This window comes from Coturnix japonica, chromosome Z (assembly GCF_054131305.1).
Source record: "Coturnix japonica strain WE chromosome Z, WE-NBRP24, whole genome shotgun sequence".
In the NCBI taxonomy this organism is placed as follows: Eukaryota; Metazoa; Chordata; class Aves; order Galliformes; family Phasianidae; genus Coturnix; species Coturnix japonica.
The window spans coordinates 74,614,616-74,639,211 of NC_140702.1; the positions used below are offsets into that span (position 1 = coordinate 74,614,616).

The following is a 24,596-nucleotide window of genomic DNA, read 5'->3' on the forward strand; positions in this document are numbered from 1 at the left end:
AATCCCAAAAAATCTCCAATATCCAAATTTGATAGAAAATACCCCAAATTGGTGAAAAATGTCATAAAAAATGGGTAAAAAAATGCCAAAATTGGGCAAAATTACGAAAAATCCCTAAAAATTCCCCAAAAAATCCTAAAAAAATTCTTAAAAATTCTAAAAAAATCCCAAAAAAATCCCCAAAAATCACAAAAAATCCCATAAATCCCCAAATATTCAAAATGGGTCAAAAAACCCCAAATTTGGGTCAAAAAACCCCAAAAATGGGCAAAATTACAAAAAATACCGAAAAATACCCCAGGAAATTAAAAAAAAAATCCTAAAAAATAGTAAAAAAATGTGAAAAAATCCCAAAAAATCCCAAAAAATTCCATAATTCCCAAATTATCTAAAATGGGTCAAAAACCCTCAAATTTGGGTGAAAAAACGCCAATTTTGGGTCAAAATTGCAAAATAGCGTAATTAATCCTCAAAAAATCCTTAAAAAAATCAAAAAAAATCCCCAAAAAATACCCAAAAAATCCCAAAAAATCCCAAAAAATCCCTAAAAATCCCCAATATCCCAAAATACCCAAAATTGGTTAAAAAACCCCAAATTTGGGTCAAAAAACCCCAAAATTGGGTAAAATTGCTGAATATCGTTAAAAATCCTCAAAAAATACTCAAAAAAATCCCAAAAAATCCCAAAAAATCCTAAAAAATCCCAAAAAATCCCAATAAATCTCCAATATCCAAAATTGATTGAAAATATCCCAAATTAGTAAAAAATGTCATAAAAATTGGGGGAAAAAAAGCCAAAATTGGGCAAAATTACAAAAAATCCCTAAAAATTCCCAAAAAAATCCTAAAAAAATTCTTAAAAATTCTAAAAAAATCCCAAAAAATCCCAAAAAATCACAAAAAATCACAAAAAATCCCATAAATCCCCAAATATTCAAAATGGGTCAAAAACCCCAAAATTTGGGTCAAAAAACCCCAAAATTGGGTAAAATTGCAAAATATCGTAAAAAATCCTCAAAAAATACTCAAAAAAATACCAAAAAAATCCTAAAAAATCCCAAAAAAATGCCAAAAAATCCCAAAAAATCACTAAAAATCCCCAATATCCCAAAATACCCAAAATGGGTCAAAAAACCCCAAATTTGGGTCGAAAAACCCCAAAAATGGGCAAAATTACAAAAAATCCCGAAAAATACCCCAGGAAATTAAAAAAAAAATCCTAAAAAATACTAAAAAAATCCGAAAAAATCCCAAAAAATCAGTAAAAATTCCATAATTCCCAAATTATCCAAAATGGGTCAAAAAACCCCAAATTTGGGTCAAAAAACACAAAAATTGGGTAAAATTGCAAAATATCGTAAAAAATCCTCAAAAAATCCTTAAAAAAATCAAAAAAATCCTAAAAAATCCCAAAAAATCCCATAAATCCCATATTAGTTAAAATGCCCCAAAATGTCCCAAAAATGGGTTAAAAAACCTCAATTTTGGGTCAAAAAACCCCAAAATTGGGTCAAAAATCCCATAAATTCGCTCTACAAAAAAACCCTTAAAAATACCATAAAAAATACCCGAAAAAATCCCCAAAAAATCCTTAAAAATCCCCAATATCCCAAAATACCCAAAATGGGTCAAAAAACCCCAAATTTGGGTCGAAAAACCAAAAAATTGGGTAAAATTGCAAAATATCGTAAAAAATCCTCAAAAAATACTCAAAAAAATCCCAAAAAAATCCTAAAAAAATCCCAAAAAATCCCAAAAAATCCCATAAATCCCATATTAGTTAAAATACCCCAAAATGTCTCAAAAATGGGTAAAAAAAGCTCAATTTTGGGTCAAAAAACCCCAAAATTGGGTAAAATTGCAAAATATCGTAAAAAATCCTCAAAAAAAATCGTAAAAAAATCGTAAAAAAATGCCAAAAAATCCCAAAAAATCCCATAAATCCCATATTAGTTAAATACCCCAAAATGTCCCAAAAATGGGTAAAAAAACCTCAATTTTGGGTCAAAAAACCCCAAAATTGGGTAAAATTGCAAAATATCGTAAAAAATTCTCAAAAAATCCTTAAAAAATCCCCCAAAAATCCTAAAAAAATCGGAAAAAATCCCAAAAAATCACAAAAAATCCCATAAATCCCCAAATATTTAAAATGGGTCAAAAAACCCTAAATTTGGGTAAAAAAACCCCAAAATTGGGTAAAATTGCAAAATATCGTAAATAATCCTCAAAAAATCCTTAAAAAAATAAAAAAAATCCCCAAAAAATACCAAAAAAATCCTAAAAAATCCCAAAAAATCACTAAAAATCCGCAATATCCCAAAATACCCAAAATTGGTTAAAAACCCCAAATTTGGGTCGAAAAACCCCCAAATTTGGGCAAAAATTGCAAAATATCGTAAAAAATCCTCAAAATATCCTAAAAAAAATCCCAAAAAAAATCCTAAAAATACCAAAAAATCATAAAAAATCCCAAAAAATCCCATAAATCCCATATTAGTTAAAATACCCCAAAATGTCCCAAAAATGGGTAAAAAAACCTCAATTTTGGGTCAAAAAACCTCAAAATTGGGTCAAAAATCCCATAAATTCGCTCTACAAAAAAACCCTTAAAAATACCCCAAAAAATCCCCGAAAAAATCCCCAAAAAATCCCAAAAAATCCCAAAAAATCCCAAAAAATCCCCAATATCCCAAAATACCCAAAATGGGTCAAAAAACCTCAAATTTGGGTCAAAAAACCCCAAAATTTGGTAAAATTGCAAAATATCGTTAAAAATCCTCAAAAAATCCTTAAAAAAATCCAAAAAAATACCAAAAAAATCCTAAAAAATCCTAAAAAATCCCAAAAAATCCCATAAATCCCATATTAGTTAAAATACCCCAGAATGTCCCAAAAATGGGTTAAAAAACCTCAATTTTGGGTCAAAAAACCTCAAATTTGGGTCAAAAATCCCATAAATTCGCTCTACAAAAAAACCCTTAAAAATACCCTAAAAAATACCCTAAAAAATCCCCAAAAAATCCCAAAAAATCCCTAAAAATCCCCAATATCCCAAAATACCCAAAATTGGTTAAAAAAACACAAATTTGGGTCAAAAAACCCCAAAAATGGGCAAAATTACAAAAAATACCGAAAAATACCCCAGGAAATTAAAAAAAAAATCCTAAAAAATACTAAAAAAATGTGAAAAAATCCCAAAAAATCAGTAAAAATCCCAGAACCCCCAAATTCACTAAAATGGGATAAAACCCCCAAAATTTGGGTCAAAAAACCTCAATTTTGGGTCAAAATTACCCAAAATTTGACAAAAAACATCGTTGCAAAAAAACCTTTAAAAATACTTTAAAAAATCCCCGAAAAAATCCCAAAAAAATACTAAAAATTCCTTAGGGTCTCCTCTATATGGTAGTATAATAATTTTGACCCAAAATTGCCTTTTTTCACCCCAAAACCTTCAGCTTTAGGCCCGGTTCCGGATGACGTGACGTTACTATCGGCCGTAGCCAGCGCCAATGAAAACCTCCTAAAATACCCCAAAAAATACCCTAAAAAATTAAAAAAAAAATCCTAAAAAATCCCAAAAAATCCCTAAAAATCCCCAATATCCCAAAATACCCAAAATGGGTCAAAAATCCCCAAATTTGGGTCAAAAAACCCCAAAAATTGGGAAAAACTGCAAAATAGCGTAAATAATCCTCAAAAAATCCTTAAAAAATCCTAAAAAAATCCTAAAAAAATCCTAAAAAAATCCTAAAAAATCCTAAAAAATCCCAAAAAATCACAAAAAATCCCATAAATCCCCAAATATTTAAAATGGGTCAAAAAACCCCAAATTTGGGTCGAAAAACCCCAAAAATGGGCAAAATTACAAAAAATCCCGAAAAATACCCCAGGAAATTTAAAAAAAATCCTAAAAAATACTAAAAATATCCGAAAAAATCCCAAAAAATCAGTAAAAATCCCCAAGTCCCAAAATTATCCAAAATGGGTCAAAAATCCCCAAATTTGGGTCAAAAAACTCAAAAATTGGGTAAAATTGCAAAATATCGTAAAAAATACTTAAAAAAATCCCAAAAAATCCCCAAAAAATCCTAAAAAATGCCAAAAAATCCCAAAAAATCACAAAAAATCCCATAAACCTCTGAATACCCAAAATTGGTCAAAACCCCCCAAAATTGGGTCAAAAATCCCCAAATTTGGGCAAAAATCCCACTAAAAATCCCCAAAATCGAGGTGGGAAAAAACCCCTTAAAAATACCCTAAAAAATGCCCCAAAAAATCCCAAAAAAATACTAAAAATTCCTTAAAGTCTCCTCTATAAACCTATAAAATGAAATTGACCCAAAATTGCCTTTTTTCACCCCAAAAACCCTCAGCTTTAGGCCCGGTTCCTGATGACGTGACGTTACTATCGGCCGTAGCCAGCGCCAATGAAAACCTCCTAAAATACCCCAAAAAATACCCCAAAAAATCCCCAAAAATACCCAAAAATACCCAAAATTGGTTAAAATACACAAAATGGGGGAAAATAGCTAAAAATGGAGGAAAATAGGTAAAAAATGGGGTAAAAAATACCAAAATTGGGTAAAGTTGGAAAATATCGTAAAAATGCCCTAAAAAATGTGTAAAAAATTCGTAAAAAATCCTAAAAAATCCCAAAAAAATCCCAAAAGATCCCATAAATCCCATATTATTTAAAATACCCCAAAATGTCCCAAAAATGGGTTAAAAAACCTGAATTTTGGGTCAAAAAACCCCAAAATTGGGTAAAATTGCAAAATATCGTTAAAAATCCTCAAAAAAATCGTAAAAAAATCCAAAAAAATCCTAAAAAAATCCTAAAAAATCCCAAAAAATCCCAAAAAATCCCCAATATCCCAAAATACCCAGAATGGGTCAAAAAACCCCAAATTTGGGTCAAAAAACCCCGAAAATGGGCAAAATTACAAAAAATACCGAAAAATACCCCAGGAAATTAAGAAAAAAATCCTAAAAAATATTAAAAAAATCCGAAAAAATCCCAAAAAATCAGTAAAAATTCCTAAATCCCAAAATTATCCAAAATGGGTCAAAAAACCCCCCAAATTTGGGTCAAAAAACCCCAAAAATTGGATAAAAATTGCAAAATATCGTAAAAAATCCTCAAAAAATCCTTAAAAAATCCCCAAAAAATCCTAAAAAAATCGGAAAAAATCCCAAAAAATCCCAAAAAATCCCATAAATCCCGTATTATTTAAAATACCCCAAAATGTCCCAAAAATGGGTTAAAAAACCTCAATTTTGGGTCAAAAAACCCCAAAATTGGGTAAAAAATCCCATAAATTCGCTCTACAAAAAAACCCTTAAAAATATCCTAAAAAATGCCCCAAAAAATCCCCAAAAAATCCTAAAAAATCCCAAAAAATCCCTAAAAATCCCCAATATCCCAAAATACCCAAAATGGGTCAAAAAACCCCAAATTTGGGTCAAAAAACCCCCAAATTGGGTAAAATTGCTGAATATCGTTAAAAATCCTCAAAAAATACTCAAAAAAATCCCAAAAAATACCAAAAAAATCCCAAAAAATCCCAAAAAATCCCATAAATCCCATATTAGTTAAAATACCCCAAAATGTCCCAAAAATGGGTTAAAAAACCTCAATTTTGGGTCAAAAAACCCCAAAATTGGGTCAAAAATCCCATAAATTCGCTCTACTAAAAAACCCTTAAAAATACCCCAAAAAATAACCTAAAAAATCCCAAAAAAATCCTAAAAAATCCCAAAAAATCCCCAATATCCCAAAATACACAAAATTGGTTAAAAAACCCCAAATTTGGGTCAAAAAACCCCAAAAATGGGCAAAATTACAAAAAATACCGAAAAATACCCCAGGAAATTAAAAAAAAAATCTTAAAAAATACTAAAAAAATCCCAAAAAATCCCAAAAAATCCCTAAAAATCCCCAATATCCCAAAATACCCAAAATGGGTCAAAAAACCCCAAATTTGGGTCAAAAAACACAAAAATTGGGTAAAATTGCAAAATATCGTAAAAAATTCTCAAAAAAATCGTAAAAAAATCCAAAAAAATCCTAAAAAAATCCTAAAAAAATCCCAAAAAATCCTAAAAAATCCCAAAAAATCCCCAATATCCAAAATTGATAGAAAATATCCCAAATTGGTGAAAATTGTCATAAAAATGGGCAAAAAAAAGCCAAAATTGGGCAAATTTACGAAAAATCCCTAAAAATTCCCAAAAAAATCCTAAAAAAATTCTTAAAAATTCTAAAAAAATCCCAAAAAATCCCCAAAAAATCACAAAAAATCCCCAATATCCCAAAATACCCAAAATTGGTTAAAAAACCCCAAATTTGGGTCGAAAAACCCCAAAAATGGGCAAAATTACAAAAAATACCGAAAAATACCCCAGGAAATTAAAAGAAAAATCCTAAAAAATACTAAAAAAATCCCAAAAAATCCCAAAAAATCCCAAAAAATCCCATAAATCCCCAAGTATTCAAAATGGGTCAAAAAACCCTAAATTTGGGTCAAAAAACCCAAAAATTGGGTAAAATTGCAAAATATCGTAAATAATCCTCAAAAAATCCTCAAAAAATCCAAAAAAAATCCTAAAAAAATCGGAAAAAAATCCCAAAAAATCCCATAAATCCCATATTAGTTAAAATACCCCAAAATGTCCCAAAAATGGGTTAAAAAACCTCAATTTTGGGTCAAAAAACCCCAAAATTGGGTAAAATTGCAAAATATCGTAAATAATCCTCAAAAAATACTCAAAAAAATCCTAAAAAAATCCTAAAAAAATACCAAAAACATCCCAAAAAATCCCAAAAAATCACTAAGAATCTGCAATATCCCAAAATACCCAAAATTGGTTAAAAACCCATAAAATGGGTTAAAAAACCTCAATTTTGGGTCAAAAAAACCCAAAATTGGGCCAAAATTTGCCCTCCAAAAAACCCTTTAAAAATACCCTAAAAAATACCCAAAAAAATCCCCAAAAAATCCCAAAAATTCCTTAAAGTCTCCTTTATAAGGTTCTTTAACCCAATTGACCCAAAATTGCCTTTTTTCACCCCAAAAACCCTCAGCTTTAGGCCCGGTTCCGGATGACGTGACGTTACTATCAGCCGTAGCCAGCGCCAATTAAAACCTCCTAAAATACCCCAAAAAATACCCTAAAAAATTAAAAAAAAATACTAAAAAATCCCAAAAAATCCCTAAAAATCCCCAATATCCCAAAATACCCAAAATTGGTCAAAAAACCACAAATTTGGGTCAAAAAACCGAAAAAATGGGAAAAATTTCAAAATATCGTAAATAATCCTCAGAAAATCCTTAAAAAATCCTAAAAAAATCCTAAAAAAATTTGAAAAATCCCAAAAAATCCCAAAAAATCCCTAGTATCCAAAATTGATAGAAAATACCCCAAATTGGTAAAAAATGTCATAAAAATGGGGAAAAAAAAGCCAAAATTGGGCAAAATTATGAAAAATCCCTAAAAATTCCAAAAAAAATCCTAAAAAAATTCTTAAAAATTCTAAAAAAATGCCAAAAAATCCCAAAAAATCCCAAAAAATCACAAAAAATCCCATAAACCCCCGAATACCCAATATGGGTCAAAAATCCCCAAAATTGGGTCAAAAAACCCCAAATTTGGGCAAAAATCCCACTAAAAATCCCCAAAATGGAGGTGGGAAAAAAACCCTTAAAAATACCCTAAAAAATACCCGAAAAAATCCCAAAAAAATCCCAAAAATTCCTTAGGGTCTCCTCTATAAGGTCGTATAATAATTTGGACCCAAAATTGCCTTTTTTCACCCCAAAAACCCTCAGCTTTAGGCCCGGTTCCTGATGACGTGACGTTACTATCAGCCGTAGCCAGCGCCAATGAAAACCTCCTAAAATACCCCAAAAAATACCCCAAAAAATCCCAAAAAATACCCAAAAAACCCAAAATTGGTTAAAATACACAAAATGGGTGAAAATAGCCAAAAATGGGGTAAAATAGGCAAAAAATGGGGTAAAAAATACCAAAATTGGGTAAAATTGGAAAATACCGTAAAAATGCCCTAAAAAATCCGTAAAAAATCCGTAAAAAATCCTAAAAAATCCCAAAAAATCAGTAAAATTCCCCAATATCCCAAAATTATCCAAAATGGGTCAAAAAAACCCAAATTTGGGTCAAAAAACCCCAAAATTGGGTCAAAAATCCCATAAATTCGCTCTACAAAAAACCCCTTAAGAATACCCCAAAAAATACCCAAAAAAATCCCAAAAAATCACAAAAAATCACAAAAAATCCCATAAATCCCCAAATACTCAAAATGGGTCAAAAAACCCCAAATTTGGGTCAAAAAACCCCAAAATTGGGTAAAATTGCAAAATATCGTAAAAAATCCTCAAAAAATACTCAAAAAAATATAAAAAAATACAAAAAAAAATCCCAAAAAATCCCAAAAAATCCCATAAATCCCATATTACTTAAAATACCCCAAAATGTCCCAAAAATGGTTTAAAAAACCTCAATTTTGGGTCAAAAAACCCCCAAAATTGGGTCAAAAATCCCATAAATTCGCTCTACAAAGAAACCCTTAAAAATACCCCAAAAAATACCCAAAAAAATCCCAAAAAAATGCCAAAAAATCCCAAAAAATCACTAAAAATCCGCAATATCCCAAAATACCCAAAATTGGTTAAAAAACCCCAAATTTGGGTCAAAAAACTGCAAAAATGGGCAAAATTACAAAAAATACCGAAAAATACCCCAGGAAATTAAAGAAAAAATCCTAAAAAATACTAAAAAAATCTGAAAAAATCCCAAAAAATCACTAAAAATCCCATAAATCCCCAAATATTTAAAATGGGTCAAAAAACCCTCAAATTTGGGTGAAAAAACCCCAATTTTGGGTCAAAATTGCAAAATAGCGTAAATAATCCTCAAAAAATACTCAAAAAAATAAAAAAAAATCCCCAAAAAATACAAAAAAAATGCCAAAAAATCCCAAAAAATCACTAAAAATCCCCAATATCCCAAAATACCCAAAATGGGTCAAAAAACCCCAAATTTGGGTCAAAAAACCTCAATTTTGGGTCAAAAAACACCAAAATTCAGCTAAAATTCGCCCTTGAAAAAACCCTTAAAAATACCCCAAAAAATACCCGAAAAAATCCCAAAAAAATACTAAAAATTCCTTGGGGTCTCCTCTATAAGGTTGTATAATAATTTTGACCCAAAATTGCCTTTTTTCACCCCAAAACCCCTCAGCTTTAGGCCCGGTTCCTGATGACGTGACGTTACTATCAGCCGTAGCCAGCGCCAATGAAAACCTCCTAAAATACCCCAAAAAATACCCTAAAAAATCCCAAAAAATACCCAAAAAATCCCAAAATTGGTTAAAATACACAAAATGGGGTGAAATAGGCAAAAATGGAGGAAAATAGGCAAAAAATGGGGTAAAAAAGACCAAAATTGGGTAAAATTGCAAAATATCGTAAAAAATACTCAAAAAATACTCAAAAAAATCCCAAAAAATCCTAAAAAAATACCAAAAAATCCCAAAAAATCCCAAAAAATCCCAAAAAATCCCATAAATCCCATAATATTCAAAATGGGTCAAAAAATCCCAAATTTGGGTCAAAAAACCTCAATTTTGGGTCAATATTACCCAAAATTTGGCATGAAACGTCACTGCATAAAAACCCTTAAAAATACCCCAAAAAATGCCCGAAAAAATCCCAAAAAAATACCAAAAATACCTTAAAGTCTCCTTTATAAGGTTGTATAATAATTTTGACCCAAAATTGCCTTTTTTCACCCCAAAACCCCTCAGCTTTAGGCCCGGTTCCGGATGACGTGACGTTACTATCAGCCGTAGCCAGCGCCCTCCATGTCGGTTCGGTTCCCGTTACCGGGCAGATTTCAAGCGCGGCCGAGAAGAATCCATCCGTCTGGCTTAATTCATCTCAACCCCTTTGTAAGGCTTTCCTGGTCACCGACGATGACATCAGGTAAAGCCTCATTTCAACCCAAATTTGACCAAAATTGGCCTTTTTTAACCCAAAATTTATGGCTTTTTTTGTTAATTTTCCCCTTTAATACGGTGTTTTTTGGTAAATTTGCTTTTTCTCTCGGCCATTTTGGGTTAAAATCCCCCAATTTTGGTATTAACTATTTCGTCTACTCTTCCCCTATAAAATAAACCCTTTACCTTTCCAATCCCATCCATTTTTGAACCAAAATCACCCTTTTTTAACCCATTTTTGAGTAGAATTTGAACGCAATGTTTAATACCATTTTTAGGTAAATTCACTTTTTCTCTTGGCCATTTTGGGTTAAAATCACCCAATTTTGGGGCTTTCTCTTTCATTTCCTCTCCCCCTATTAAAAATACCATTTTTTGTTTGAAGATTCGGTCTCATTTTTAACCAAAATCGCCCTTTTTTAACCCATTTTTCAATATTGTTTGAACGCAATTTTTAATGCCAGTTTTGGGTAAATTTGTAAGGCCTTTGTAAGGCTTTCCTGGTCACCGATGATGACATCAGGTAAAGCCTCATTTCAACCCAAAATTCACCAAAATTGGCTTTTTTCAACCCAAAATTTATGGTCTTTTTTGTTAATTTTCCCCCTTTTTATGGTGTTTTTTGGTTAATTTCTTTTTTTTCTCGGCCATTTTGGGATAAAATCACCCAATTTTGGAGTTTTCTGTTTCATTTCCTCTTCCCCTATTAAATAAACCCTTTATTTTTCCAATCCCATTCAATTTTTAACCAAAATCACCCTTTTTTACCCCAATTCTGAATAGCGATTTTTAATGTCATTTTTACGTAATTTCCCTTTTTCTCTCGCATATTTTGGGTTAAAATCCCCCAATTTTGGTACTTTCTATTTCCTTCCCTCTTCCCCTATTAAATAAACCTTTTACTTTTCCAATCCCATCCAATTTTTAACCAAAATCACCCTTTTTTAACCCAATTTTGAATAGCATTTGAACGCAATTTTTAATGCCATTTTTTGTTAATTTTCATCTTTTTCTCCAAGATTTTGGGATAAAATCACTCAATTTTCGTATTATCTATTTCAATTCCTCTTCCCCTATTAAATAAACCCTTTACCTTTCCAATCCCATCCACTTTTTAACCAAAATCACCTTTTTTTCACCCATTTTCCAATAGCGTTTTAACACCATTTTTAATGCCATTTTAAGGTAAATTCCATTTTTCTCTCGGCCATTTTGGGTTAAAATCACCCAATTTTGGGGTTTTCTCTTTCAATTCCTCTTCCCCTACTAAAAATACCATTTTTTGTTTGAAGAATCAGTCTCATTTTTAACCAAAATCGCCCTTTTTTAACCCAATTTTGAATAGTGTTTCAATGCAGTTTTTAATGCCATTTTTGGGTAGGTTTGTAAGGCCTTTGTAAGGCTTTCCTGGTCACCGACGACGACATCAGGTAAAGCCTCATTTCAACCCAAAATTGACCAAAATTGGCTTTTTTAAACCCAAAATTTATGGCTTTTTTTGTTAAATTTCCCCTTTTATACGGTGGTTTTTGGTAGATTTGCTTTTTCTCTCAGCCATTTTGGGTTAAAATCACCCAATTTTGGGGTTTTTTGTTTCCTTACATCTTCCCCTATTAAATAAACATTTACCTTTCCAATCCCATCTAGTTTTTAACCAAAATAACCATTTTTTCACTCATTTTTCAATAGCATTATAACGCAATTTTTAATACCATTTTTTATTAAATTTCATCTTTTCCTCCATCATTTTGGGTTAAAATCACCCGATTTTGGTATTATCTATTTCATCTACTCTTCCCCTATTAAATAAACCTATTACCATTCAAATCCCATCCAATTTTGAACCAAAATTGCCTTTTTTTAACCCAATTTTGAATAGCAATTTTTAATGTCATTTTTTGCTAAATTTCATCTTTTTCTCCATGATTTTGGGTTAAAATCCCCCAATTTTGGTATTATCTATTTCAATTCCTCTTCCCCTATTAAATAAACCTTTTACCTTTCCAATCCCATCCAATTTTTAACCAAAATCACCCTTTTTTACCCCAATTCTGAATAGCGATTTTTAATGACATTTTTACGTAATTTCCCTTTTTCTCTCGGATATTTTGGGTTAAAATACCCCAGTTTTGGTACTTTCTATTTCAATTCCTCTTCCCCTATTAAATAAACCTTTTACCTTTCCAATCCCATCCAGTTTTTAACCAAAATCACCCTTTTTTACCCCAATTTTGAATAGCGATTTTTAATGTCATTTTTTGCTAATTTCCCTTTTTCTCTCCATCATTTTGGGTTAAAATCCCCCAATTTTTGTATTTTCTATTTCAATTTCTCTTCCCCTATGAAATAAACCTTTACCTTTCCAATCCCATCCAGTTTTTGACCAAAATCACCCTTTTTTCACCCATTTTCCAATCGCATTTGAACCAAATTTTTAATGCCATTTTTTGTTAAATTTCATCTTTTTTTCCAAGATTTTGGGTTAAAATCATCCAATTTTGGCACTTTCTCTTTCAATCCCTCTTCCCCCATTAAATAAACTCTTTTCCTTTCCAATCCTTCTATTGATATTAACTAAAATCACCCTTTTTTTACCCCAATTTTGAATAGCGAGTTTTAATGTCATTTTTACGTAATTTCCCTTTTTCTCTCGGATATTTTGGGTTAAAATCATTCAATTTTGGTACTTTCTATTTCAATTCCTCTTCCCTTATTAATTAAACTCTTTTCCTTTCCAATCCTTCTATTGATTTTAACTAAAATCACCCTTTTTTAACCCAATTTTCAATGGCATCTAAACGCTATTTTTAATGCCATTTTTTTGCTAAATTCACTTTTTTTCTCCATCATTTTGGGATAAAATCACCCAATTTTCATATGATCTATTTCAATTCTTCTTCCCATATTAAATAAACCTTTTACCTTTCCAATCCCATCCAATTTTGAACCAAAATCACCCTTTTTAACCCCAATTTTGAATAGCGATTTTTAATGTCATTTTTTGCTAAATTCCCTCTTTTTCTTCATCATTTTGGGTTAAAATCATCCAATTTTGGTATTATCTATTTCGCTACTCTTCCCCTATTAAATAAACCTTTTACCTTTCCAATCCCATCCAGTTTTTAACCAAAATCGCCCTTTTTTAACCCAATTTTCAATAGCATTAGAACGCAATTTTTAATGCCATTTTTTTGCTAAATTCACTTTTTTTCTCCATCAATTTGGGTTAAAATCACCCAATTTTGGTATTATCTATTTCGCCTACTCTTCCCCTATAAAATAAACCCTTTACCTTTCCAATCCCATCCAGTTTTTAACCAAAATCACTCTTTTTTAACCCATTTTTCAATGGCATCTAAACGCAATTTTTAATGCCATTTTTTTTGCTAAATTCACTTTTTTTCTCCAAGATTTTGGGTTAAAATCATCCAATTTTGGTATTATCTATTTCCGTTCCTCTTCCCCTATTAAATATACGTTTTACCTTTTCCATCCCATCCAATTTTGAACCAAAATCACCCTTTTTTAACCCAAATTCCAATAGCGTTTGAACGCAATTTTTAATGCCATTTTTTGCTTATTTCCCTTTTTCTCTCCATCATTTTGGGTTAAAATCACCCAATTTTCGTATTATCTCTTTCAATTACTCTTCCCCTATTAAATAAACCTTTTACCTTTCCAATCCCATCCAGTTTTGAACCAAAATCACCCTTTTTTACCCCAATTCTGAATAGCGATTTTTAATGACATTTTTACGCAATTTCCCTTTTTCTCTCGGATATTTTGGGTTAAAATCCCCCAATTTTGGTATTATCTATTTCCTTCCCTCTTCCCCTATTAAATAAACCTTTTACCTTTCCAATCCCATTTAATTTTGAACCAAAATCACCCTTTTTTAACCCAATTTTCAATGGCATCTAAACGCAATTTTTAATGCCATTTTTTTGCTAAATTCCCTCTTTTTCTCCATCATTTTGGGTTAAAATCACCCAATTTTGGTATTATCTATTTCGTCTCCTCTTCCCCTATTAAATAAACCTTTTACCTTTCCAATCCCATTTCATTTTGAACCAAAATCACCATTTTTTAACCCAAATTTCAATAGCGTTTGAACGCAATTTCTATTGCCATTTTTTGCTTATTTCCCTTTTTCTCTCGGATATTTTGGGTTAAAATCCCCCAATTTTGGTATTATCTATTTCCTTCCCTCTTCCCCTATTAAATAAACCTTTTACCTTTCCAATCCCATTTAATTTTGAACCAAAATCACCATTTTTTAACCCAAATTTCAATAGCGTTTGAACGCAATTTCTATTGCCATTTTTTGCTTATTTCCCTTTTTCTCTCGGATATTTTGGGTTAAAATCACCCAATTTTGGTATTATCTATTTCCTTCCCTCTTCCCTATTAAATAAACCCTTTACCTTTCCCATCCCATCCATTGTGACCCCATAAAACCCCATAAAACCCCATAAAACCCATAGGAAACAAGAGGAACGAGTGCGGCGGGTGCGGAAGAAACTGGAGGAAGCTCTATTGGCCAACGAGCCCATAGAGCCCCATAGAGCCCCATAGAGCCCCATAGGACCCCATAGGACCCCGTAGACACCCCATAGAGCCCCATAGGACCCTATAGGACCCCATAGAACCCCATAGGAACTAATTGGATCCCATAGGAACTAATAGGACCCCATAGGACCCCATAGGATCCAATGGGACCCCATAGAGACCCAATATCCCCCATAGGACCCCATAAGACCCGCATAGGACCCCATAGACACCCCATAGAGACCCCATAGGACCCCATAGGACCCCATTAAACCCCATAGGACCCCATAGACACCCTATAGAGCCCCATAGGAACTAATAGGATCCCATAGGATCCAATGGGACCCCATAGAACGCATAGCCCCCCATAGGACCCCATAGACCCCATAGAGACCCCATAGGACCCCATAGAGCCCCATAGGACCCTATAGGACCCTATAGGACTCCAATATCCCCCATAGGACCCCATAGGACCAATTTTTAATGCCACTTTTAGGTAAATTTCCTTTTTCTCTCAGACATTTTGGGTTAAAATCACCCAATTTTGGTATTATCTATTTCAATTCCTCTTCCCTTATTAAATAAACCCTTTTCCTTTCCAATCCTTCTATTGATTTTAACCAAAATCACCCTTTTTTACCCCAATTTTGAATAGCAATTTTTAATGTCATTTTTTGTTAAATTTCATCTTTTTCTCCAAGATTTTGGGTTAAAATCTCCCAATTTTGTCAATTTCTATTTCATTTCCTCTTCTGCCATTAGTTAAACTCTTTTCCTTTCCAATTCTTCTATTGATTTTAACTAAAATCACCCTTTTTTCACCCATTTTCCAATTGCATTTGAACGCAATTTCTATTGCCATTTTTTGCTTATTTCCCTTTTTCTCTCGGATATTTTGGGTTAAAATTCCCTAATTTTGGGGTTTTCTGTTTCATTTCCTCTTCCCCTATTAAAAATACCATTTTTTGTTTGAGGATTCAGTCTCATTTTTAACCAAAATCGCCCTTTTTAAACCCATTTTTCAATAGCGTTTGAACCCAATTTTTAATGCCATTTTTGGGTAAATTTGTAAGGCCTTTGTAAGGCTTTCCTGGTCACCGACGATGACATCAGGTAAAGCCTCATTTCAACCCAAAATTGACCAAAATCGGCCTTTTTTAACCCAAAATGTATGGCTTTTTTTGTTAATTTTCCCCTTTAATACGGTGTTTTTTGGTAAATTTGATTTTTCTCTCAGCCATTTTGGGTTAAAATCACCCAATTTTGGGGTTTTATGTTTCCTTCCCTCTTCCCCTATTAAATAAACCCTTTTCCTTTCCAATCCCATTCAATTTTGAACCAAAATCACCCTTTTTTACCCCAATTTTGAATAGCGATTTTTAATGTCATTTTTACGCAATTTCCCTTTTTCTCTCGGACATTTTGGGTTAAAATCACCCAATTTTGGTATTATCTATTTCCTTCCCTCTTCCCCTATTAAATAAACCTTTTACCTTTCCAATCCCATCCAGTTTTTAACCAAAATCACCCTTTTTTACCCCAATTTTGAGTAGAATTTGAACGCAAGTTTTAATACCATTTTTTTGCTAAATTCACTTTTTCTCTCCTTCATTTTGGGTTAAAATCCCCCAATTTTGGTATTTTCTATTTCAGTCCCTCTTCCCCTATAATATAAACCTTTTACCTTTCCAATCCCATCCAATTTTGAACCAAAATCACCCTTTTTTCACCCATTTTCCAATTGCTTTTGAACGCAATTTCTATTGCCATTTTTTGCTTATTTCCCTTTTTCTCTCGGCCATTTTGGGGTAAAATCACCCAATTTTGGTATTTTCTATTTCCTTCCCTCTTCCCCTATTAAATAAACCTTTTACCTTTCCGATCCCATCCAGTTTTTAACCAAAATCACCTTTTTTTCACCCATTTTCCAATAGCGTTTCAACACCATTTTTAATGCCATTTTAAGGTAAATTCACTTCTTCTCTCCATCATTTTGGGTTAAAATCACCCAATTTTGGTATTTTCTATTTCAGTTCCTCTTCCCCTATTAAATAAACCCTTTACCTTTCTGATCGCATCCAATTTTTAACCAAAATCACACTTTTTTACCCCAATTTTTATTAGCGTTAGAACGCAATTTTTAATGCCATTTTTTGCTTATTTCCCTTTTTCTCTCCATCATTTTGGGTTAAAATCACCCATTTTTCATATTATCTGTTTCATTTCCTCTTCCCCTATTAAATAAACCTTTTACCTCTCCAATCCCATTCAATTTTGAACCAAAATCACCCTTTTTTTACCCAATTTTCAATGGCATCTAAACGCAATTTTAATGCCATTTTTTTGCTAAATTCACTTCTTTTCTCCATCATTTTGGGTTAAAATCACCCAATTTTGGTACTTTCTATTTCCTTCCCTCTTCCCCTATTAAATAAACCATTTACCTTTCCAATCCCATTCAATTTTGAACCAAAATCACCCTTTTTTACCCCAATTTTGAATAGCGATTTTTAATGTCATTTTTTGTTAAATTTCATCTTTTTCTCCAAGATTTTGGGTTAAAATCACCGAATTTTCATATTATCTATTTCAATTCCTCTTCCCCTATTAAATAAACCTTTTACTTTTCCAATCCCATCCAGTTTTTAACCAAAATCACCCTTTTTTACCCCAATTTTGAATAGCGATTTTTAATGTCATTTTTACATAATTTCCCTTTTTCTCTCGGATATTTTGGGTTAAAATCACCCAATTTTGGGGTTTTATGTTTCAGTTCCTCTTCCCTTATTAAATAAACTCTTTTCCTTTCCAATCCTTCAATTGATTTTAACTAAAATCGCCCTTTTTTACCCCAATTTTGAATAGCGATTTTTAATGTCATTTTTTGCTAATTTCCCTTTTTCTCTCGGATATTTTGGGTTAAAATCACCCAATTTTGGTATTATCTATTTCCTTCCCTCTTCCCCCATTAAATAAACCCTTTACCTTTCCCACCCCATCCATTTTGACCCCATAAAACCCCATAAAACCCCATAAAAACCCCATTAAATCCCATAGGAAACAAGAGGAACGAGTGCGGCGGGTGCGGAAGAAACTGGAGGAAGCTCTATTGGCCAACGAGCCGGCGACGGGGTCAAAAGGTCACGAGGACGAGTGACCTTTGACCCCGCGACCTTTAGGGTCACGAGGTCAAAGGTCGGAGGTCGGAGGTCGAAGTGCACTTTGATGAGGGGATAAAGGGGCAAAATGGCCGCCGCGTGTGTGTGTCATTGGGGTCAAAGGTCACGTGGGGGTCAAGGGTCACGTGGGGTCAAGGGTCACGTGGGGTCAAGGGTCACGTGGGGGTCAAGGGTCATATGGGGGTCAGAGGTCACTTATGGGGTCATAGGCCCCATAGATCCCATAGGGCCCCATAGATCCCATAGGGCCCCATAGATCCTATAGGGCTGCCCCATAGATCCCATAGGGCCCCATAGATCCCATAGGGCTGCCCCATAGATCCCATAGGGCTGCCCCATAGATCCCATAGGGCCCCATAGATCCCATAGGGCTGCCCCATAGATCCCATAGGCCCCATAGATCCCATAGGGCCCCATAGACCCCATAGGGCCCCATAGATCCCATAGGGCTGCCCCATAGATCCCATAGGGCCCCATAGATCCCATCGGGCCCCATAGATCCCATAGGGCCCCATAGATCCCATAGGGCCCCATAGATCCCATAGGGCTGCCCCATAGATCCCATAGGGCCCCATAGATCCCATAGGGCTGCCCCATAGATCCCATAGGGCCCCATAGATCCCATAGGGCTGCCCCATAGATCCCATAGGGCCCCATAGATCCCATAGGGCTGCCCCATAGATCCCATAGGGCCCCATAGATCCCATAGGGCTGCCCCATAGATCCCATAGGGCCCCATAGATCCCATAGGGCTGCCCCATAGATCCTATAGGGCCCCATAGATCCCATAGGGCTGCCCCATAGATCCCATAGGGCCCCATAGATCCCATAGGGCTGCCCCATAGATCCCATAGGGCTGCCCCATAGATCCCATAGGGCCCCATAGATCCCATAGGGCCCCATAGATCCCATAGGGCCCCATAGATCCCATAGGGCTGCCCCATAGATCCCATAGGGCTGCCCCATAGATCCCATAGGGCCCCATAGATCCCATAGGGCTGCCCCATAGATCCCATAGGGCTGCCCCATAGATCCCATAGGGCCCCATAGATCCCATAGGGCTGCCCCATAGATCCCATAGAGCCCCATAGATCCCATAGGGCCCCATAGATCCCATAGGGCCCCATAGATCCCATAGGGCCCCATAGATCCCATAGGGCTGCCCCATAGATCCCATAGGGCTGCCCCATAGATCCCATAGGGCCCCATAGATCCCATAGGGCCCCATAGATCCCATAGGGCTGCCCCATAGATCCCATAGTGCTGCCCCATAGATCCCATAGGGCTGCCCCATAGATCCCATAGGGCCCCATAGATCCTATAGGGCTGCCCCATAGATCCCATAGGGCCCCATAGATCCCATAGGGCCGCCCCATAGATCCCATAGGGCCCCATAGATCCCATAGGGCCCCATAGATCCCATAGGGCTGCCCCATAGATCCCATAGGGCCCCATAGATCCCATAGGGCTGCCCCATAGATCCCATAGGGCCCCATAGATCCCATAGGGCTGCCCCATAGATCCCATAGGGCCCCATAGATCCCATAGGGCCCCATAGATCCCATAGGAATGAATGGGAGCCCATAGGAATCAATGGGAGCCCATAGGAATCAATGGGAGCCCATTGAAATCAATGGGAGGCTCCGAACGGTTCCGAAGAGACCCGAAGATACACGAAGGGACCGGAAGTTGCCGAGCGGTTCCGAAGAGACCGGAAGTGGCCGGATATGAAGCGGAGTGAATCCGGAAACACCCGAAGATACCGGAAGTGACCCGAGCTGATCCGGAAACACCGGAAGTGGCTCCAAGTGAACCCGAATGCTTCCGGAAATAGCCGAAGATACCGGAAGTGCCCGGATGTGTTCCGAATGGACCGGAAGTGGCTCGATCTGAACCCGAATGCTTCCGGAAACACCCGAAGACACCGGAAGTGCTCCGAATAGACCGGAAGTGGCCCGATCTGATCCCGAACGACTCCGGAAATAGCCGAAGTGACCGGAAGTTGCCGGAAAGAGCCGAAGGTTGCCGATGTTTTCCGATCTGATCGTAAGTGCTTTAAAAGAGCCCCGAAATCGTTTCGAAATCACCCAAAATTGCTTAGAATGGGGAAAAATAGCATTAAATAGCCGAAATTAGTTGAAATTACCTCAAAAATGGTCAAAATGGAGCGAAAATGGCGGAAAATAGCCGAAATTACTTAAAATTACACCAAAAGTGCTCAAAATGGAGCGAAAATAGCTCGAAATATCACGAAATACCCGGATGATAGCGGAAATAACCGGAAGTGCCGCCATTTTGTCCCCAGGAGCCGATCCCGAGGGACCGGAAGTGCCGCCATCTTGTCTTCACCCTCTGCGGGGAAGAAACCGGAAGTCGCCCCCTCCCATCGGGTGTTCCGAACGGACCGGAAGTGCCCTGCCGGAAATAGCCGAAGGGAGCCGAAGGCAACCGGAAGTGGGTATAAAACATGCGGCGGGAAGCGGCCGCGCTCGCGGGTCAGTGTGGAGACGTCGGAGGGAGGAGGAGGAGGAAGAAAAGCGGCTCCAGAGTGAGAGAAATGGCGATAAATAGGGGGAAAATGGCGAGTTTTGGGTGAAATATGAGGTAAAATGGGGGTTTTTAGTGGAAATATGTGGTAAAATGGGGTTTTTGGTGGTAATATGTGGTAAAATGGAGTTTTTTTGTCGATTTATGAGGTAAAATGTCGGTTTTTGGTGGAAATATGAGGTAAAATGGGGGTTTTTGGGAGAAATATGTGGGAAAATCGAGGATTTTAGTGGATTTATGAGGTAAAATGTCGTTTTTTGGTGGATTTATGAGGTAAGATGTCGGTTTTTTATGGATTTATGAGGTAAAATGACGTTTTTTGGTTGAAATATGAGGTAAAATGTCGGTTTTTTGTCGATTTATGAGGTAAAATAGCGATTTTTGGTGGATTTATGAGGTAAAATGGCGGTTTTTGGTCAAAATTTGAGGTAAAATGGCGGTTTTTGGTAAAAATATGAGGTAAAATGGGGTTTTTTTGTGGATTTATGAGGTAAAATGGGGGTTTTTAGTGGATATATGAGGTAAAATGTTGGTTTTTGGTGGATTTATGAGGTAAAATGTCGGTTTTTGGTTGAAATATGAGGTAAAATGTCGTTTTTTAGTGGATTTATCAGGTAAAATGTCGATTTTTTGTGGATTTATGAGGTAAAATAGCGATTTTTGGTCAAAATTTGAGGTAAAATGGCGGTTTTTGGTCAAAATATGAGGTAAAATGGGGTTTTTTTGTGGATTTATGAGGTAAAATGGCGGTTTTTGATGGAAATATGAGGTAAAATGTCGATTTTTGGTTGAAATATGAGGTAAAATGGGTTTTTTATGGATTTATGAGGTAAAATGGCGGTTTTTGGTGGAAATATGAGGTAAAATGGGGTTTTTTTGTGGAAATATGAGGTAAAAATGGCGATTTTTGGTCAAAAATAGGTAAAAATAGCGATTTTTTGTGGAAATATGAGGTAAAATGTCGGTTTTTTGTGGATTTATGAGGTAAAAATAGCGATTTTTGGTCAAAAATAGGTAAAAATAGCGATTTTTGGTGGAAATATGAGGTAAAATGTCGGTTTTTGGTGGAACTATGAGGTAAAAATGGCGATTTTTGGTCAAAAATAGGTAAAAATAGCGATTTTTGGTGTAAATATGAGGTAAAATATCGGTTTTTGGTGGATTTATGAGGTAAAATGTCGGTTTTTGGTGGATTTATGAGGTAAAAATGGCGATTTTTGGTCAAAAATAGGTAAAAATAGCGGTTTTTTTGTGGAAATATGAGGTAAAATGGGGGTTTTTAGTGGATTTATGAGGTAAAAATGGCGATTTTTGGTCAAAAATAGGTAAAAATAGCGATTTTTAGTGGAAATATGAGGTAAAATATCGGTTTTTGGTGGATTTATGAGGTAAAAATAGCGATTTTTGGTCAAAAATGGGTAAAAATAGCGGTTTTTAGTGGAAATATGAGGTAAAAATAGCGATTTTGGGTCAAAAATAGCGATTTTTGGGCAAAATATGACTAAAAATGTTAATTTTGGGTTAAAATATGAATAAAAATAGCGGTGAAATCTGAGGACAAAATGGCGGCATCGAGGTAAGTCCTGAGGTAAAAATGGCGATTTTTGGTCAAAATATGACGAAAAATAGCGATTTTTGTGGAAATATGAGGTAAAAATAGCGATTTTGGGTCGAAAATAGCGATTTTTGGGCAAAATATGAAGAAAAATGATGATTTTTGGTTAAAATATGAATAAAAATAGCGGTTTATGTGGTGGAATCTGAGGACAAAATGGCGGCATCGAGGTAAGTCCTGAGGTAAAAATGGCGATTTTTGGTCAAAAATAGGTGAAAAATAGCGATTTTTGGTCAAAATTGAGGTAAAAATAGCGATTTTGGGTCGAAAATAGCGATTTTTGGTCAAAATCTGAAGAAAAATGATGATTTTTGGTTAAAATATGAATAAAAATAGCGGTGAAATATGAGGACAAAATGGCGGCACGGAGCGAAATCCTGAGGTAAAAATGGCGATTTTTGGTCAAAAATAGGTGAAAAATAGCGATTTTTTGTTAAAATTGAGGTAAAAATAGCGATTTTGGGTCGAAAATAGCGATTTTGGGTCAAAATGTGAATAAAAATGTTGATTTTGGGTTAAAATATGAATAAAAATAGCGGTTTATGTGGTGAAATACGAAGACAAAATGGCGGCACGGAGCGAAATCCTGAGGTAAAAATGGCGATTTTTGGTTAAAATATGAATAAAAATGGCGATTTTTGGGCTTTTTTGGGGTTTTTTATGGGATTTTGGAATTTTTTATGGGATTTTTGGGGTTTTTTGGGGTTTTTTATGGGATTTTTGGGGTTTTTTATGGGATTTTGGGGTTTTTTATGGGATTTTTGGTGTTTTTTGGGGTTTTTTATGGGATTTTTGGGGTATTTTGGGGTTTTTAATGGGATTTTGGTGTTTTTAATGGGATTTTGGGGTTTTTTTGGGTTATTTTAATGGGATTTTGGGGTTTTTTGGGGTTTTTTTGGGGTTTTTTGGGTTTTTTTATGGGATTTTGGGGTTTTTTATGGGATTTTTGGGGTATTTTGGGGTTTTTTATGGGATTTTTGGGGTTTTTATGGGATTTTTAGGGTTTTTGGGGTTTTTTATGGGATTCTGGGGTATTTTGGGGTTTTAATGGGATTTTGGGGTATTTTATGGGATTTTTGGGGTTTTTTGAGGTTTTTTATGGGATTTTTGGGGTTTTTTGGGGTATTTTATGGGATTTTGGGGTTTTTTATGGGATTTTGGGTGTTTTTTGGGTTTTTTTATGGGATTTTGGGTTTTTTTATGGGATTTTGGGGTTTTTTGGGGTTTTTTATGGGATTTTTGGGGTTTTTTGGGGTTTTTTAATGGGATTTTGGGGTTTTTTAATGGGATTTTGGGGTTTTTTGGGGTTTTTTATGGGATTTTTGGGGTATTTTATGGGATTTTTGGGGTTTTTTGGGGTTTTTAATGGAATTTTTGGGTTTTTTGGGGTTTTTTATGGGATTTTGGGGTTTTTTATGGGATTTTTGGGTTTTTTTGGGGTTTCTTATGGGATTTTTGGGCTTTTTTGGGGTTTCTTATGGGATTTTGGGGTTTTTTATGGGATTTTTGGGGTATTTTGGGATTTTTTATGGGATTTTGGGGTTTTTTGGGGTTTTTTATGGGATTTTTGGGGTTTTTTGGGGTTTTTTTATGGGATTTTGGGGTTTTTTATGGGATTTTTGGGGTTTTTTATGGGATTTTTGGGGTTTTTTGGGGTTTTTTATGGGATTTTGGTGTTTTTTATGGGGTTTTGGGGTTTTTTGGGGTTTTTTATGGGATTTTGGGTTTTTTTATGGGATTTTGGGGTTTTTTATGGGATTTTGGGGTTTTTTATGGGATTTTGGGGTTTTTTATGGGATTTTGGGTTTTTTTGGGGTTTTTTATGGGATTTTTGGGTTTTTTTGGGGTTTTTTATGGGATTTTGGGGTTTTTTTTGGGTTTTTTTATGGGATTTTTGGGGTTTTTTGGGGTTTTTTATGGGATTTTGGGGTTTTTTTGGGGTTTTTTATGGGATTTTGGGTTTTTTTTTTGGGTTTTTTATGGGATTTTGGGCTTTTTTGGGTTTTTTTATGGGATTTTGGGGTTTTTTATGGGATTTTTGGGGTTTTTTGGGGTTTTTTATGGGATTTTGGGGTTTTTTATGGGATTTTTGGGGTTTTTTGGGGTTTTTTATGGGATTTTTGGGGTTTTTTGGGGTATTTTATGGGATTTTTGGGGTATTTTAATGGGATTTTGGGGTTTTTTATGGGATTTTTGGGGTTTTTTTATGGGATTTTTGGGGTTTTTTATGGGATTTTTGGGTTTTTTATGGATTTTTGGGTTTTTTAATGGGATTTTGGGTATTTTAATGGGATTTTGGGGTTTTTTAATGGGATTTTGGGGTTTTTAATGGGATTTTGGGGTTTTTTAATGGGATGTTGGGGTATTTTATGAGATTTTGGGGTTTTTAATGGGATTTTGGGGTTTTTTATGGGATTTTGGGGTTTTTTGGGGTTTTTTTTATGGGATTTTGGGGTATTTTTATGGGATTTTGGGGTATTTTAATGGGATTTTGGGGTTTTTAATGGGATTTTGGGTTTTTTTGGGTATTTTAATGAGATTTTGGGGTATTTTAATGGGATTTTGGGGTTTTTAATGGGATTTTGGGGTTTTTAATGGGATTTTGGGGTTTTTTAATGGGATTTTGGGGTATTTTATGGGATTTTGGGTTTTTTAATGGGATTTTGGGGTATTTTAATGGGATTTT

General features: G+C 34.9%; 1 protein-coding gene across 9 annotated transcripts in view; it reads left to right on the forward strand.

The window, feature by feature from the left end:
- Positions 1-17,820, forward strand: part of MBD2 (methyl-CpG binding domain protein 2) — a 42,607-nt gene extending 24,787 nt beyond the window's left edge. For 8 of the 9 annotated variants that reach the window (XM_085529169.1, XM_085529170.1, XM_085529173.1 and 5 more), the window contains exons 5-6: positions 9,830-10,007; positions 17,627-17,820. In XM_085529169.1, the coding sequence (XP_085385295.1) occupies positions 9,830-10,007; positions 17,627-17,726 (278 nt within the window). In that variant the 3' untranslated portion in view covers positions 17,727-17,820. Of the gene's footprint in view, positions 1-9,829; positions 10,008-14,505; positions 15,683-17,626 lie in introns of all 9 variants that reach the window. The other variant, XR_014939480.1, reaches the window with a different exon arrangement.
- Positions 17,821-24,596: the final 6,776 nt, after the last annotated feature.